The sequence below is a fragment of the Syzygium oleosum genome, unplaced genomic scaffold (assembly GCF_021117445.2).
Source record: "Syzygium oleosum isolate NSW1041296 unplaced genomic scaffold, Sole_v2.1 Sole_v2.14, whole genome shotgun sequence".
Lineage (NCBI taxonomy): Eukaryota > Viridiplantae > Streptophyta > Magnoliopsida > Myrtales > Myrtaceae > Syzygium > Syzygium oleosum.
In genome coordinates this window covers 6,146,040-6,164,254 of record NW_026607498.1, presented here as the reverse complement: position 1 = coordinate 6,164,254, position 18,215 = coordinate 6,146,040, and the positions used below count along the sequence as shown (strand labels likewise).

At 38.5% G+C, this 18,215-nt stretch overlaps 1 protein-coding gene across 2 annotated transcripts; it reads right to left on the bottom strand.

Moving 5' to 3' along the window:
• Nucleotides 1-11,835: 11,835 nt before the first annotated feature.
• Nucleotides 11,836-17,258, bottom strand: LOC115693808 (uncharacterized). Of its 2 annotated transcripts, XM_056318138.1 has the most exons (6): nt 16,803-17,258; nt 16,454-16,584; nt 14,644-14,769; nt 14,344-14,471; nt 13,054-13,237; nt 11,836-12,072 (listed from the first exon to the last, which is right to left on the bottom strand). In XM_056318138.1, exons 1-6 carry the CDS (start codon nt 17,011-17,013, stop codon nt 12,028-12,030), a joined length of 825 nt encoding a protein of 274 aa, XP_056174113.1. In that variant the 5' UTR covers nt 17,014-17,258; the 3' UTR covers nt 11,836-12,027. The 2 variants fall into 2 exon arrangements, with proteins under 2 accessions (XP_056174113.1, XP_030476726.1); XM_030620866.2 differs by lacking the exon at nt 11,836-12,072 and having other exon boundaries at nt 12,723-13,237; nt 16,803-17,257.
• Between the last annotated feature and the right edge of the window lie 957 nt (nt 17,259-18,215).

Below are 18,215 nucleotides of genomic sequence, written 5' to 3'. Positions count from 1 at the left end.
CTTAACACTTCATTTTTCTCAAAAGATTAGAGTTAATTTATGTTTACGTCCTCTCCCAAAGAAGACATTAATGAGATTATTCAACTTTATAGTTGTACATATTGAAACCAACAATGACAACAACGAAAAGTTAAAAGTACGCGTACTCTTAATCGCACAAAATCTGTGTGGAGCCAAGTCCTATAGTACTCCTCATGGTGTAATCGCTTTATAGGAATCTAAAATAATGAGGAAACTATAAAGGGAATAAAAAGATTAATAGAGTTAATTACAGTTAAATCCTGTGATGGCTGACTAGGCAATTACATCAATCAATCAAAAAAAAAAGTGAATAGATTGATCACTAACCACATTAGTAATAGGGCGCATCAAGATTTGACATTAGGGTTCATATCTTTTGACTTTGATGATGGACGAGTTTATCAAGATCGAGAACTCTATTGTTAAGTCGACATTTTTCAAAATGAACTGCCTTTTTCAAAAGAAGTAACAGGACAAGGGCCAGTGAAATTTCATACAAGTTACTTTTTCCTCACTTTATCTTAAGGGTCAAGATTCGGACCATGGATCTCTTCTGCTTTAAAGAGGCCACTTGCTACACCTTATTGATAAAAAATTCAAAATGCATGCCGTGTAAGTGAAGTCGACGTTGCATTTCATCATTGAGTCCGCCTTCGGCATAAGACGTCAACCACGCCTTGACTCGAAAGTCGTCTTCCAAGTCTTCCACTAGTTGAGGGAAGAATCTGAGATGGCCATTGCAACTTGCACGTCACGCACGTCTTCTCAAAGTAATCTGGCACAAGGACCTTATTTGTTCATGCATATCTAAGGTTTAAAAACAAAAGTAAGGGTATAGTAATTTTTTTGTACCTCGCTTCTTAATCTAGGTTTCGGCTTTGCAACTTGACTTTTGAGTTCAACCAACCAACCCCACAACAATCAACTTCTATGTAACATTTTCTTTGTTTTCGTAATTTAGCGGTGAAGTGGTATCTAAATTAGCTTTCGCACACTTCAATTAGTTCATTTTCCTAAGTGATTTTAAGGGTTCACTCCCTTGTATCAACTTGGTCCAATCGGGATCTTACTTCCAATATGGCTTGAACCCAATACTACAAGGAGAGAAGAAAACTTCTGGCCATCTAAACCGACACCTTCGTGGTTCTATGTAGCAGGTACTAATAGGGCGCATCAAGATTTGACATTAGGATTCATATCTTTTGACTTTGATGATGGACAAGTTTATCAAGATCGAGAATTTTATTGTTAAGTCAACATTTTTCAAGATGAACTGCCTTTTTCAAAAGAAGTAACAGGACAAGGGCCAGTGAAATTTCATACAAGTTACTTTTTCCTCACTTTATCTTAAGAGTCAAGATTCGGACCATGGATCTCTTCTGTTTTAAGGAGGCCACTTGCTACACCTCATTGATAAAAAAATTCAAAATGCATGCCGTGTAAGTGAAGTCGACGTTGCATTTCATCATTGAGTCCGCCTTCGGCATAAGACGTCAACCACGCCTTGACTCGAAAGTCGTCTTCCAAGTCTTCCACTAGTTGAGGGAAGAATTTGAGATGGCCACTTCAACTCGCACGTCACACGCGTCTTCTCAAAGTAATCTGGCACAAGGACCTTATTTGTTCATGCATATCTAAGGTTTAAAAACAAAAGTAAGGGTATAGTAATTTTTTTGTACCACGCTTCCTAATCTAGGTTTCGGCTTTGCAACTTGACTTTTGAGTTCAACCAACCAACCCCACAACAATCAACTTCTATGTAACATTTTCTTTGTTTTCGTAATTTAGCGGTGAAGTGGTATCTAAATTAGCTTTCGCACACCTCAATTAGTTCATTTTCCTAAGTGATTTTAAGGGCTCACTCCCTTATATCAACCTGGTCCAATCGGGATTTTACCTCTAGAGTGCTTCCAATATGGCTTGAACCCAATACTACAAGGAGAGAAGAAAACTTCTGGCCATCTAAACTGACACCTTGGTGGTTCTATGTAGCAATTACTAATAGGGCGCATCAAGATTTGACATTAGGGTTCAAATCTTTTGACTTTGATGATGGACGAGTTTATCAAGATCGAGAACTCTATTGTTAAGTCGACATTTTTCAAGATGAACTGCCTTTTTCAAAAGAAGTAACAGGACAAGGGCCAGTGAAATTTCATACAAGTTACTTTTTCCTCACTTTATCTTAAGGGTCAAGATTCGGACCATGGATCTCTTCTGCTTTAAAGAGGAAAATTTGAGGCACTTGCTACACCTTATTGATAAAAAATTCAAAAGGCATGCCGTGTAAGTGAAGTCGACGTTGCATTTCATCATTGAGTATGCCTTCGGCATAAGACGTCAACCACGCCTTGACTCAAAAGTCATCTTCCAAGTCTTCCACTAGTTGAGGGGAGAATCTGATATGGCCACTTCAACTTGCACGTCACGCACGTCTTCTCAACATAATCTAGCACAAGGACCCCATTTGTTCATGCATATCTAAGGTTTAAAAACAAAAGTAAGGGCATAGTTATTTTTTTGTACCTCGCTTCCTAATCTAGGTTTCGGCTTTGCAACTTGACTTTTGAGTTCAACCAATCAACTCCACAACAATCAACTTCTATGTAACATTTTCTTTGTTTTCGTAATTTAGCGGTGAAGTGGTATCTAAATTAGCTTTCGCACACCTCGATTAGTTCATTTTCCAAGGCAATCTTGAGGGCGCACTCCCTCATATCGACCTGATCCAATCAGGATTTTACTTCTAGAGTGCTTCCAATAAGGCTTGAACCCAATACTACAAGGGGAGAATAAAACTTCTGGCCATCTAAACCACCACCTTGGTGGTTCTATGTAGCAATTACAAGTGTACCGACTAAACAGAAAATAAGACAAAGATCATATACGTATTGTATTCAATAATTTTATAGATGATGCACGGTTAGTACAATCATATGTTAAAACATTATCTTTTTTTGCGGGTCTCTCAATTTTGGCCTATCTGTGGAAAAAGAAACGAGATGCCGCGTTAAAACACGCGGTCATGATTCCACATGAACCCATCCATCACGGCATGAGAATTCGACCTGGAATTTCCACCTCGTGGTTGCGTGACCATTTCTTTCCCTTTTTGCCAAAAAAATGACCACAATTTGCTTATAAATATTAAAAGTATTCAAAAAAGGAAGGCAGTGAGAGGCAATATGTCGAGTATTCTGTGGTTAGTCCAAGAGTAACATCCCATGGCAGACTTCGGAATCCTCTTGATAAACCCATGTCCTAATACTATAGCATGGCAAGACATACATCGTATAGTTGATCTTAATTGTCAATTTGTCGGCCCTTGGTCTGTCCCGTAGAGGCAAAATTCTTAACGGTAGCATGTCCGTAAAGGAAAACATTCACGTCATTTTCCATGGTGCCGTGTTTGTCGAGGCTAGTTCTTTTCCACGTCATACTCTCGCATGGTTTGATAGCCATGTTAGATTGAGCTTATCAGAACCGGTGCCAAAGGTCGGACTTAATTAAAAATAAAGCATTTTTTAGGAATTGATTAATTAAATTAAAAGTTCAAGAACTTAAATTAAAGAAAAAGTGTAAATTAAGAGAGGAAAAGTAAAACTTTCCCGTTAGCATATGGTGGACCAAAACGGCACTGCACTGCTCATTTTGGAAGTCTAAGCAAGTTTTCTAATCAAAATTTTTTTTTGGTCCTTCTCTTTTCACCTCTTGGACGAGGGGAGAAGACGAAGCTTACTAGACAAAACTTTCTTTTGATTTTTTAAATTGGTTCCTTTGTGTCTTTTCAACAAGGTGGAAGAAGCGCGTTTTGGTATTTTATGTAGCTTCTTGTGGATCGAATAATTACACTCAAACTAAATATTCTGTAAAGACATGCATTTTGGCATGGACTTATCTACTCGAACTTTGACATGGTTCGACAACCACGTAAGTTCGAATTTATCATAATTGGTTATGGACACTTGACTTGATTAGAAAAACAATACAGGTTCAAAGACCGTTAGATAAATTAGAAGTTTATGGACTTGATTGAAAAAAAAAAAGACTTAAGTTAAATGATGAACAAAAAGAGCACTGCTATTTGATAAATTCATTTACACGGATGCTTTAGCCCTGCGTCCATTTGCAAAATTGAGCACATACTCAAAGAAGCATATGGTTGCACGGATGCTTTAGCCCTGCTTGCAAAGGAACAATATCTGCAATTTGTAATTTGTTCTTCGGTTCCAGATGTTATTAAAGACCTATTGTGCAATGACGCCGGCAGCACATATATTTCAGACAATGTAACTTGACAGGCTTTTTTAATGTAATCATGTTATTTATCGGAAAAAAAAGGGAGAAAAAATGCTTTATCTCCGGTGTGTAGGTATTCATCATTCTTTTTCCTTTTTAAACATCAGTTGACCATTATAACGTCAAATGTTAATTTTGACGTGAGAATATTCTAGTCATGTTCATCACTCTTATTATATAATGGCACTAGAATTGAGTTTCAATCCAGACAAGTAAAATGAATGCTTCATCAAAATATATATTTATACAAGCCAATCACGACAGTATATTTCAGAATACTTAAGAGCAAAATGAACGAACTCGTGCTTCCTTGCTAATTGCCTCAGTACTCCCTTTTTTCAAGATGATAGATCCCATCTTAGTTAGGTAAATCATGGATGCATAAAATTTTCATGTACGGACTAAGTTAAAAAAACGAGTCAAAACCCAGGTGGGTGACCCGAAGATGATAGTCTTTAACTGCCAAGTTAAAATCATTGAGTCATGTCTTGGTACTTGGTATTTGTTTATACTGTACGTAAATTAGGTGATTAGATTCCTTGAATTGCATCAATTCCTTCTTTGTAAGAAACCATTGAAGGTTAAGAAAATAAAAGGTGTCTCTCAATCATTAATGATATTATAAGCAATAAATGGAATAATCATAAAAGTATTATCGAAAATTTGGCGCGCTGGTATACCTATGATGAAAATGCATGCCGTGCAAGTGAAGTCGATGTTGCGTTTCATCATTGAGTCCACGTTCAGCATAAGACGCCAACCACTCCTTGACTCGAAAGAAGTCTTCCAAGTCTTCCACTAAGTTGAGAATCTGAGTGGCCACGTCAACTTTGACTGCATGGAAAATGCATAATAATCAATTTGACTATGATCAGAAGCGTGCCTCTTAATGGTTGAAAAACTGTATTATATTGAAAAGAAAGTGGGAGAGACTCTGAAGTTCGGCAAGTAATCTTCTCCCAACAACAGGGAATTACATGACTTATCAAGACTTTTGCCGATCTTTTAGATTGACGAACGGGAGTCATTCTACAGTTCTTAGGAGTATTCCTAGTCCACCAATCACAAAAAGAAAAGACGGTAATCATCCACTGAAAATATTTTCAGATTTTATATATCATTGCGTCATTTTATATAAAATTCAATGGAAAAGTATACATGATTATGATGAATTACAAACAAGCATAAGTCTCTTGGGAACTATAGAAGCTTTGATGGACAGTAAACATATCGGGGTAGAAATTAGTGCAAAGAGATTGTCTTAGATTAGAATTAGCCGATAAAGTTACCCATTTACTCAATGAAATGGATGCCATGTTTGTTAGTCAAGCAATTGCAGGCGGTCAAAGGCTTAATTTACTATTGGACCCTCTTTTGGCTGAACGCAGGGACGTGCTCGCGGAGCTGCTAGAATACGAAATTGAGCACATATTCAGAGAAGCGGATGGTTGCACGGATGCTTTAGCACTGCTTGCAAAGGAACAATATCTGCAGTTTTTTCAGACAATGTAACTTGACATGCTTTTTTTAATGTAATCATGTTATTTATTGGGAAAAAAAAGGAGAAAAAAAAAGATTTATCTCCGATGTGTAGGTACTCATCATTCTTTTTCCTTTTTTTAACATCAGTTGACCAAAATCACGTAAAATGTTAATTTTGATGTGAGAATATTCTACTCTTGTTCTTCACTCTTATTGTATAATGACACTGGTTAGCTCGTGCGATGCCGGTTACTTGAATTGATATCTATGAAGATCATATATATATATATATATAGATTTTGCATGAAAGTTTATATAGTACCGTCCAATTGTAATTTGTACGCTATATAATATGATATTTGATGGGATACGGGATTAGGAATGCACTAATTATACAAAACTTGTTAGCTCAAGCTATTTGTGATCTCAGTTGAGTCTCAATCCAGACAAATAAAATGAATGTTTCATCGTGTGTATATATATATATATATATATATATATATATATATATATATATATATATATGTTTGTGTGCGCGCGTGCGCGCTCGTGCATGTGTCTCTACATAAGTATGTATGTGTGTGTGTGTGTGTGTATGTATGTATGTGGTATGAGGCCAGCTTTCACACACCTTAATTAGTTCACTTCCCAGGGGATATTAAGTGTGCACTCCTGCATATCGGCCTGTTGCATTCAGGATTTTACTCTTAAGGTGCTTCCGACAAGACTCGATACTCAAGACCACAAGTAGAGAAGGAAACTCTTTAGCCATCTAAACCAACACTCTGTTGGCTCTGTGTAGCGAGTCCGAGTGCACAAATTAAATAGAAAATTAGACAAAGATGAAATAAGTTTTAATTATATTGAATAATTTTATTGATAATGCGTGATCTGTACAATAATATATTAAGACATTTGCTTTTTCAAGATCCATGTGTGGATCACAATATTTTTAGACATGCGAATCATATCAAAGACGGATATTCATTTGATTATCTATACACCGATACCTCTTTTCACATGTAACATACTATGTAAGTAGCGTGAACCTCCAGCGAAAGCGACCAGCCATTACTATCTATAAAAGCTTCTCAACGGCACCTTTATCTTGCACGTTTTAACCAACTCCAGTAACGAAAACAAAAATCATGGCATCCTTACTCTATGCGCTTCTTCCTTGGATCGTCCTTCTCGTGATGATCCATACTTCCCTTGCTAAGCCACTATGCCATCCGGACGAGAGCTCAGCCTTGATGGAATTCAAGCAAAGTTTTCGAATCACTAGAGAAGAATTTCGTTGTGTTTATCCAAAGGTTGAATCATGGTCACTAGATGGACATGGAGATTACTGCTCATGGGATGGGGTCGAGTGCGACGAGGCGAGTGGTCATGTGACAGGCCTTGACCTTAGTAACAGTTGTCTCTTGGGTACTTTAACTTCCAACACTAGCCTCTTTCGCCTACTTCACTTGGAGTCGCTGAATCTTGCCTTGAATGACTTCAACTCTTCCTCGATCCCATACAGTTTCGGCAATCTTTCCAGGTTACAGTACCTTAATCTCTCTGTTTCAGAATTTTTCGGAAAAGTCCCCTCGGATATCTCACGGCTCTCAAGATTAACTTCTCTTGACTTGTCTTATGAGTGGACATATCTTGAGATACCCAACGTAGAGAACTTTGTTCAAAACTTAACTATGCTTAAAGAACTTGATCTCTCTAGTATAAACATGTCATCACGATTCCCTCGTATACTTGCAAACTTCTCTTCTTTGAAGTCACTTGGACTTAGAAAATGTGGATTGCATGGATAATTTCCGGTAAGCATCTTTCAATTACCAAAACTAGAAGTCCTTGACATCAGTTACAATGACAACCTTTCTGGTTTTATTCCAGAACAACAGTGGGGTAATCCCATGAAATCATCGTCTCTTGGGGGCACGATTTTCTCGGGTTCACTTCCCTCTTCACTGGGTAACCTTTCTCAACTTGCTTATCTAGATATCAAAGGAAGTAAATTTCTGGGTCAAATCCCCACCTCCTTCGCTAACCTTACACAGCTATCATATCTAGATCTCTCTATCAATAATTTCACAGGTGATATTTCAAATTGGCTTGTCAACTTGGCAAAACTCACCTATTTGGCCCTTTCGGGTAATATTCAGCTAGCAAGGTTTTTTTTCAAAAAAAAAAAAGAAAAGGAAATGACAAGTTTAAATCAGCAGCCAAACTAACAAGTTTTGTCTCTTTACATTTGGCAAAGAATCAGCTAAGTGGTCCAATTCCATCATCTTCATTTGAGAACCTAACGAGGTTGGTTGTGCTTGACCTTTCATTGAACAATTGGCAAGGTGAAATTGCAAACTTCTTATGGGAACTCAAGGATCTTGAATATTTGGCACTTCAACAGAATAATTTGAGTGGCACCGTGGATTTACACAAACTCAAGAACTTGAGAACAGTACTTTTGGACTTCAACCACATATCTTTTGTCAGCAAGACCGAGATCAATGCCACTCTTCCAAATCTTTCCACCTTAAGTTTAGTTTCATGCAACTTACATGAGTTCCCAAGGTTTTTAGGCTACCTAAATGGATTGGAGGCGGTAGATCTGTCAAACAATAAAATCGGAGGGAGTATTCCTACATGGACGTGGAACGGGAGCAAAGAAACATTGATGAATTTGTCTCTTTCTCACAATTTTCTAACTAGCTTTGGGAACAGCTGCATCAACCTGACATTACCCCAGTTGACGTACACGGATCTTTCTCACAATTTTCTCACTAGCTTTTTGAACAACCATATCAATCTGTCACTACCCGTGTTGACCTATCTTGACCTTAGTTCTAACTTGCTCAAAACAGCACTCCCGAGTCCACCTCCATTAGCTTTTTATTACAATATCTCCAACAATTTCCTCTTCGGAGACATCCAATCTATTTGTAGAGGAAGATCTCTAGTCATTCTTGATTTGTCCATCAATAGTCTGAATGGCACAATTCCTTCCTGTCTGGGAAATATCGATTCTCTGACAATTTTGAATCTTGGGAGAAATAAGTTTGAGGGCATGATTCCTCATGCTTACCCAAAAGGTCGTGCATTGACGATTATTGACCTCACAAATAATCGATTGCAAGGGCCTGTCCCAAGATCTTTGGTGAATTGTCCAATGCTAGAGTATTTGAACCTTGGTTACAATCAAATTCATGATGGGTTCCCTTCATGGCTATCATCTTGAAATCCAATAAGTTCCATGGTCCAATAGAAGCATATCGAAGCCTATTTAACTTTAGCAATTTTATATGACCAAAAAAAAAACTTTAGCAATTTGCATATCATGGACATTTCCAACAATGGTTTCAATGGTGAACTACCTTCCAAGTTGTTGCACAGTTTCCATGCCATGAAAGTGATTGTTGGTCAAGACCAATTGGAATATATGAATACTTCTCAAGGGCTCGGTCTGTCTTTGGATACATATAAAAAAGTTGTGGATTATGAAATGAAATTGATGTTAAAAGGCACAGAGAGGGAATATTCGAAGGTTCTGTATGCCCTTAAGGAAATTGACCTCTCCAATAACAAATTTGAAGGATGCATACCTGATTTCATTGGAGATTTGAAGTCACTTGTTTTGCTTAACCTTTCAAACAACATTCTCACCGGTTTGATCCCGCCTTCCTTAGCAAATTTGACAGTGCTTGAATCTCTAGATCTTTCTCGAAACAAGCTCTAAGGAGAGATCCCTCAACAGCTAGCCTAGCTTACATTTCTTTCATCTTTTGATGCCTCTCATAATCAATTGTCTGGACCAATACCACAAGGGAGTCAGTTCAACACATTCGGGATTGGATCATTTGCCATGAATGAGGGATTATGTGGAAGTCCTTTGCCAAAAAAAATGCTCAAAGGTTGGGGATAACATACCATTGCCACCATCACCGCTCGAAGAAGAAAATGGCGAAGAGTCTCTGTTCGACTTGGATTGGAAAGTTGTGCTAATTGGCTCGGGAGTTGGCTTTTTGATTGGCGTTGTGCTAGGGAATTTGATCATTGATGAGAAGAGTAGGTGGTTCGTGTACTACTCCAAGATAATGGCAAAAAGATGGAAAACATCGAGAAGGCGTTGAACAGTAAGGAGTTGTGCTTGCAATTAGATACTTACATGACACCGATTAGTGATTTAATTATCATGTATCATTGATGAGAAGAGTAGGTGGTTCGTGTACTACTCCAAGATAATGGCAAAAAGATGGAAAACATCGAGAAGGCGTTGAACAGTAAGGAGTTGTGCTTGCAATTGGATACTTACATGACACCAATTAGTAATTTAATTATCATGTATCTAGTTTGTATTAAACATTGGAAAAATTAGAGCATATACTGTCAATGTGTAAATTAAATTTCGCATAAGTATTTTCATCCAACTTTGATTTAAAGGATCAACTCTCTCCGATCAATGGTGTGTAATGCTGCTTGTGTAAAAAAAATTACATCGCCGTTGTATGCTATAATTACTTAAAATAATTATAAATTTATAAGATTCTAATCTATGTTTGCTTCATGTTGAACTAAGGCTATATTCTTGTTCATTACTTTATCGTTCTGACTGTTTTTCCTAGAAAATCATATTATATCATCATATAATGCAACATTTATATTAGCAATCCACGTTCTAATGTATGTTGTGATTATGTGCGAAGCAGCACTCACTTTCACTTCTTGGCAGTATGAAAGAATCTAAATCGTACATTCGCTACTTCTAAAATCTAATTGCAGAAGGCTACTAAATTTTGGAGCCCATACACATGATAGAGACAAGAAGATAAATATGAAACTCAATTATTTGCAATTTAATCGTTAAACATTAAAAAGTGATGGATTGTTATCCTTAAACACCGATTTATTTCAGAAAGAATGAATTTAACCGTTAAACATTTAGAAGAATGAACGCCACATTTGGCAGGCTTAGCTGCTGAAAAAAAATGTTGCAGAAAGGTGTTGATGTGACAAAATTCAGAGACAAGATACTGAAGGAGAATTCTTCTTTCACAAGAACTTTTTTTTTTTTTTTGCAAACTTGACCGTAAAAATAAGAATAAAAAGTTAATTGTATCCATTAATGATGAATTATATTTAAATATAAAATTTCTTTGAAATTGTTATCGTTACAAATAGCAAAACAAAAGTATAAAGATCATCTCCTTTACTCTATCTTTTAGGCTTCCCAAAGTGGTTGGGGAGCCCCCGGAACCCCAATCATCAGGTCATATCGACCAAGTAAAATCGATGGTAGAAAATTAGGCTGAGTTAAGACTCTTCGAAATCCGATGAAACCATCAAAGCCAACCTTAAAAGCCACTCAAGTCGGTGGCGATTTCGACAAAGTTGCCGAGTTAAAACAATCGCAAGACGTCCGTTAGGGAAAATAAATGTGTGCAAATGACATCAAAAATAGTCATACAACCCTAGAACTAGCTATAACTAATTAGTGTGCAGGTTTCAAGATCGATAGGATTACATCTACCGGCAAAAAACCTATTACGTAGACACCGGTTTCAAGTATTCGGAATCTATAACTTATTTTGTAGGCTCTCCGGACCATCCTGAAACTTGAAACTATCGATATCACACGGGTTTTTGGTACCGAATATTACCTTTAACTTTTTAGTTTTTATCAAGATAAAAATCTGCCATGATTTTATCGGAAACTAACACATTAAACTCAAAGATGGCTAGAAAAATTGAACATAAGTTAGCAAATGAATTATTACAAGTCTCGATAATTAACTTGAATCCTAAAAGTTTCATTTTAGGCATTTAAGTCTTAAAACTTGATACATTCGAGTCTTTTTGTTAATTTTGTCAGTCTGAAGTGGACAAAAAATGACAATACGACCTTTTTTTTTTTTACTATTTTTCCAATCCTAAGCGCTTGTTAATAAAAGAATTGCCATGTAAATTTTTCATCCACCAAAGCCTAACGGAGCTAATGGAAGGACAAAAATGGATCACTGTGACAAGTTTTGGGACGTAAATGCATGAAATGAAAGTCTTAGGACCCAAGTTGAACTCCTACTGCAATTGCCCAATAGGAACAACTAATTAACTACATTCGACAGAATATATGGAGTGCACGGAAATTTTTTGGAACCTAAAACCTATCGTATCCCAACACTTATCCGACCATGTCAGTCCCGCAAGCTCGGCATATTCTCTTGCACATCCTTAGTTGCATCTTCCAGTCACAGTCATTGTAGGCTTCTCATAGTCCTGTCAAGCAAGCCTTGAATTACCATCGTGGCTCACTATGAGAATCCACATTGGCGTCTTGCCCATCAAATTAGCATATTTATATGATAAGATGAGAATCCACATATGTTGATTATTTTTCGTTGACAAGGATAAGTTGGAATTATACTACTAAATTTAGTGATTTCACTGCCAATTGCAGTTGGTTCCGAGTTCGTCCAATTGCTTCTAATTTGAATCTATTCAATTCTTGATCCCCAACATCTTGCGATTCCTTTATACTGTGCTTGGAAAGAGAAATTAGCATATTTATATGATAAGAACAATGTGGTCTCAAACCGAAAGAGATACCATAAAATCAACAATCACAGCATGAATTGAGTTGTAGAGACTATTAGTTGTATATACTCACTGCCAAAACTTAAAAACAAATTAGACTTCCACCATAATGAGAAATGTGAACTATTTATGTATGTGAAATGCTAACTCTACTGGTAGCCCACTCTGTAATTAGAAATCAAATTGCAGCTTCACTCTCCACACATTCTGCAATAAAAGGACTCTAAACTAGTTCTGTTGGTTTTTCCCTCTCGTCTAGTTACATAATGATATCAGCTAGGACAAATAAGAGCTATACTCAATACGCATCTCACATCATAAATTCAGGATGATTAAGAGATCAACAGCAGCATTTTGAATTGCCTCTTGCTTTAACTTCCCCTTCACTACATACATCCCGCTATTCCACACAACAACCAATCACTTACTTGCTAAGCAAACGTTTCTCTCTTTTCTGCTAAGTACAATATTCAACGAGATCCTGCAATTACATTAGTAGCAGAATCCTAAATGACAAGGTGACAAAAAAATGGCTATTCCAGATTACCTATGAACATAAATCACAGGAAGGCCCAGCTTTTTTCCATATTGTAAAGCAAGCCAACCAGTAAAAGATACATATGCCACAAACAAACAAGCACGCTTCAATCGGTTTGCACTAACCATGCAAGGAAGCATCCTGGTTGGACGCAACCAATGCCGAGATTTCATCTGTTGAAAGAGTCTGATAAAACTCATAGTTATTAAGGAGGTTGAAAAACCAGCAACCACCCCAGCAATAGTTTCCCATTTCCAATATTTAGCTCTGATCTTGCCGGCTACCCAGGATTTGAAAATCTCTGAGAACCTGACGATGCACGGGCCACATTAAGTAATTTAGAAACCATGATGTACGTAAGAGACACAACAAATGAATATGTACAGGCTAAATGTAATTCAAGGGTAACTTTGAAACGAGATGAAAATGCAGCATTTGGAAGGCCACATAATGGCGAAAATATGATCTATTATGCCAGCCAAAAATCAGATATTGTATTTTAGAAGCTCAATAACAACTGATCTGTCAGCAGATAAGACAGTAATCTCAATTGCAATTTGGCTTCAGAAAAAGAAGAAATTACAGCACAATTAGATGTACGTGGTACATGGCAATGTTGGCTCGCGATGATTCATGAGACTGAGTTCTGTATTAATGACCATTTAATACCATATCAAGATTAGCATGCAACTCAGATGAAAAACAGTCATTGGTCACTTCAAACAGAGCACAACAGTATACTTCAAATTAGTTCCACAGACCAGACTAAGACTGCACTATTGAACTGATTTCAGATATGTTAAGATTCTTCATATTATTGAAAGACACTGAACCAAACAGAATGAAGTCGTGGTAATCTGACCACTATAAACTATGTGATCAATGCAATATTTTAGAAGTCGGATTGGACTGGCCAGTCCTACTAGTTGGCCAAGGGCAGATATCCGGACCAGACCACCAATCCTTGAGTGGTTGAAACCAGATTGGACCTGTGTTGACCTGATTCAACTTAGGCCGCCCTTGCTTGGCAGTTTGCTGAGAGACCACACTCCACTTTGCTACCAGAACAGACAAGAGACATACATTTCATGCTACATACAACACATGCCCAGATAATAAATGCAAACTGCAGTGCTAGAATTGGTTCGAACTACTGATCAGTAGATCATGCATACTTGCTTCCAAAACATTCATCCACCCAGCCAAACTCCCATGTGGTCCTAACTTAAAGTATGACAGAATATTAAAATTGGCAGTACCAAGAACCATCTAAATGACCACGACACAAGCCAGTCAGGGTCCGGTTCTAAAATAGTGTATTTATTTTCAGCGCACAGGAACTGCCAACCCATTTACTGTAACATTCCTAATGCACAAGAAGAAAAAGAGGCCCAGAAAAGGAATCAAGTACTCACAATAAATAGTATCTCCTCATCATCTCCATTGCAGATGGATCTTTGGCTTGGCAACTGAAGAAGTCATCATGATAGATGCTTACTTTGGAATTGCTAGATGTATACCAGCAGTCATAAGTATTATTCACCTAAAACCAGTGTGAGAATAAGTCATAAAGTTATGCATTCAAAAAACACATACAAAAGGAAACATAGCAATCCCAATAAAGCAAACCTAATATTCAGGATGATTGCAAAAGCCTACATATAATGGTTTGAAGTTAGCTGATAGCACAAAAGTTGAAAAGGTGCATTTCTTACCTTAAATGTATCTTTGGTCAACCAAGCAACACCAAAACCAGGTCTGCAGTCAGCAGGAAGGGCCTCGTTTGGGGCCTCTGCAAGTGCTAGTCGAGTCTGACCTGATAAATGATCCTTATATTCTACCTGCAATAGCAAGAAGGCGCAAAACGGTAATGTAAATTCAGCAGTCAGTAAATGCGGTAGCTTTCTTTTCCTATGACTGCTCTTGCCATTCTTTTACATCTTCTGAGTTAAACTAAGATACTTAGCCTGATAAAAGCATCTCTAATCTCTGTCTATCTATGGATGGAGCACAATCGATTAATGGTTCATAAACACGGTAAAAACACAGATGCAGCACTTCCCAGGAATGCCTGATTTGAAAGGAGCATAACAAGGCACTTACTAAAGCTAAGAAGAGCCAACAATTTGCTATCTGAGTCAATTCTTAAACTATACAAACCAAAACTCCCAAAGTATAGATATACACAACCCCAACGTATGTTCAATCTTAAAATGAACATCAAAAGGATCAAATTTGAACTGAGTAATTGTCTGAACAAGAAGACAGAAAAAATAGGAACAAACCAGTGAACTATGTCGGACACTTTTGCCAATTTTATCGACTATACGTTTAGATCAAGCTGACTAGATTCATTTTCATTATGGTAACAAGTCTCTTTCTAGAAGTAAGATTGGTCAAACTAGGCAATTAGTAAATTAAGTGTCACTAGAAATATTATGGCAAACCGGGTTTAACATTAAATGATTCAACAATCCATACAAGGTACGATTAATCCAACATAAGGAGACATTTGCCAAAGACAGGTTTAACCTAATCAAACAGATTTTACCAGCCCCCTCTCCTCTTCCCACCTTCATACAAATCATAGAAGGGTTAAACTTTCAATTTTTTTCATTTTTATCTGGAATGATTCTTTTAACTTTTATGACCATCTCAAGTGCAGCAAGAATAGTCACGTCCATGAACATTTCTAAAGAGCTTCAGACTCTGTTGTATCCAATATATCAACTAACACACACATAAATGCTTTTTCAGCTTCACTACAGCTCATAGTATTCTTAAATGTGAACAGTATTTTAGTAGAATCACTACCGGCTGATTCACAGAGTTTCCCTGTGACTGAAAGAATGATATGGCATTCATAAATATATCGGCACATGACATTGTTATATAGATGACAAACTGACAATAAGCATAGAGTAAAACTACTATATTACTATATTTCCTTAACTGACATTCATATCTAAAAGAGACAGTAAAAGGTTGATTATGATAATAGGGCAAATGACATAACAAGTACTTCCTTCAACACATGTTTGATTCCTAATTAGTTGAACCTCCATATTATAACCGATGGCAAGAAAAAGGTTCATTGCGTACTCCAATGAATGAAAAGATAGTTTCTGATGGTCATGCACACTATTATCCAATCTAAAACTCAGCTTGAAACTGCATAGGCAAATGGGGGCGTGCATGCTCTTGCACTCATGCGCGCGTGCACCCACCCACACACACACATACACAGATCCGTAAATCCTAAATAGTACTCTATAGCATTATAGATGTATGTCGCATATTACAGACATTTTATCAGGCAGCTGTATAGACGATAAGAATTAAGCTAGAGAAAAACATGCAGATAACTATGAAAATTCTGCAGTTCCAGACAAAACAAGGCGACGATGGAATCAGCAAAACCGAGCCTCCTTGGCCCCGAAAGATAACACCGATAATTAAACCTCGCAACAGACAAGAAATGCACACTAAAAACTTGTAATTACTCCTCAAAGGACATAGAATCACCTTAAATACTGAAGCCCAATAGTAATCATAATGGCACCGGAATTTCCTTTTCTCGGACGAACTGAAAACAATCTTGGCGTTATAATTCAACAGCCCGAGCTCGCAAACTTTAGACGACCTTATATCCACACCTGCAAAAAAAAAATCAAGAATTCAGCGTACGACACTCCAGTGCATATGAAACTCGCTATGTTTCATTGGCCTAATGAGTCATCACATACTACATCTTGTCCATTTCTCATCACTAGCTAGCAGATGAAGCAGCAAAAACAACCAAGACGGCAACAATCCACATCTTAGCTCAGCTAATTCAACTGGGAAAGACCCGCAAGCATTCAACTGAACTTACTGCTGGCGACGATTTTGCACTGAGAAGGCAGCGACATAGGGCTGGGGATCGAGAAATTACTGACGAGGAGAGCGACGACGCCGATCAAGAACGACGAGGAGAAGAAGAAGACGACAGGCAAGAGGATAGCTATGAACAATCGGAGCAACGCGGGCGGATTCCCGCTCTCGTTCGCCGCCCCGCCGCCGCCGCCGCCGGCGGAAGAATCCATGGCTCCCGACGCTTTTATCCGGACGGGCGATACCGGGGCGCTAAACGCGACGGAGAAGCATGGGGCGGAAACCGAGGTCCCCCCCCCCTTCGCCGCGTCGGACGGAGCGATTGGGAGGGGCGATCGGAGAACGAAGCTCCGGCCGCCGCGGAACCCCGGGATTTTCCGGCGAGGCGGGTCGTCTTTCTAGGCCCTCTCGCGGCGGAAGGAGAGAGAGAGACGGGGGGCGGGAGCGACGGGACGGCGGAGGAAGATCTTTTGGTCGGGAATGAAGTGTTGAGCAGTCAACGGATCAGCTTGGGCTTTTCAGACAGACGCTCTGACCAGGCCCAGCGACAGGCCGAGAGCAAGAGAGGTGCTTTAACGTCTCTCCGAAGCTACTCACCAGCCACTCCGACAGGGGTGATCGATTTCAAGGTGTGCCGGTTCTCACCCTGAAATTGGGAACCGGATCAGAAAAGCCGGCTCTCAGTTTATGAAATCGAGAACCGGCCCACCTGATTCTGGACTCACTCGGAAACCAGACCAACGGTTGGTACGGTTCCCGGGTGGGTGGGTTCAAGAATCGGTCGTATTGCCCGGTTCGCCATCGGCCCAGTTCTCGGGTGAGTCCAAGAACCAGCCGTATTGCCCCCATTCGTCGGGCAATATTGCAAATAGTAACATCTTCTCTGTGGTGAGGGCCCCAGCCCAAGGCTTATCTACCCGTGAAAGAAACACGATGGATGATGATGATTCATCTGGTTTTTCCAAGCGAGCATGACGCAAGTTCAGTAATGGATGCACCGGCTAATTACCAGCGCGAGAAAATTGCACGTGTTCAAAATCAAAAGAAGAATGCTTTCCGATATTTACTGCAACCAATAGTTGTAGGATATTATTGGTTCTTGTCTAATTTCAAGTTGCCTTTCACTTCTAGCTGCCTTTTTTCCACAATGTTGTGCTAGTTTTGCTGGGTTTTATTGCCAAAGGATTGCTTCCAACTTGGAATGGATCCGTTCTTTTGTTCACCCCTAACTAAGATTGAGAGAAGTGAGAGTGAGAGGCATGAGTTTGAGCGGAAAAATGATGGAAATTAGGGTTTTGGAAATTTGGAATAATAAGAATTAAAAAAAATCGGTCTAATCCGAATGGTCGGGTTCGCACTTTGGAACCGGGAACCGAATAGATATTCACTGGTTCCAAATTATAGGAAACAAGAA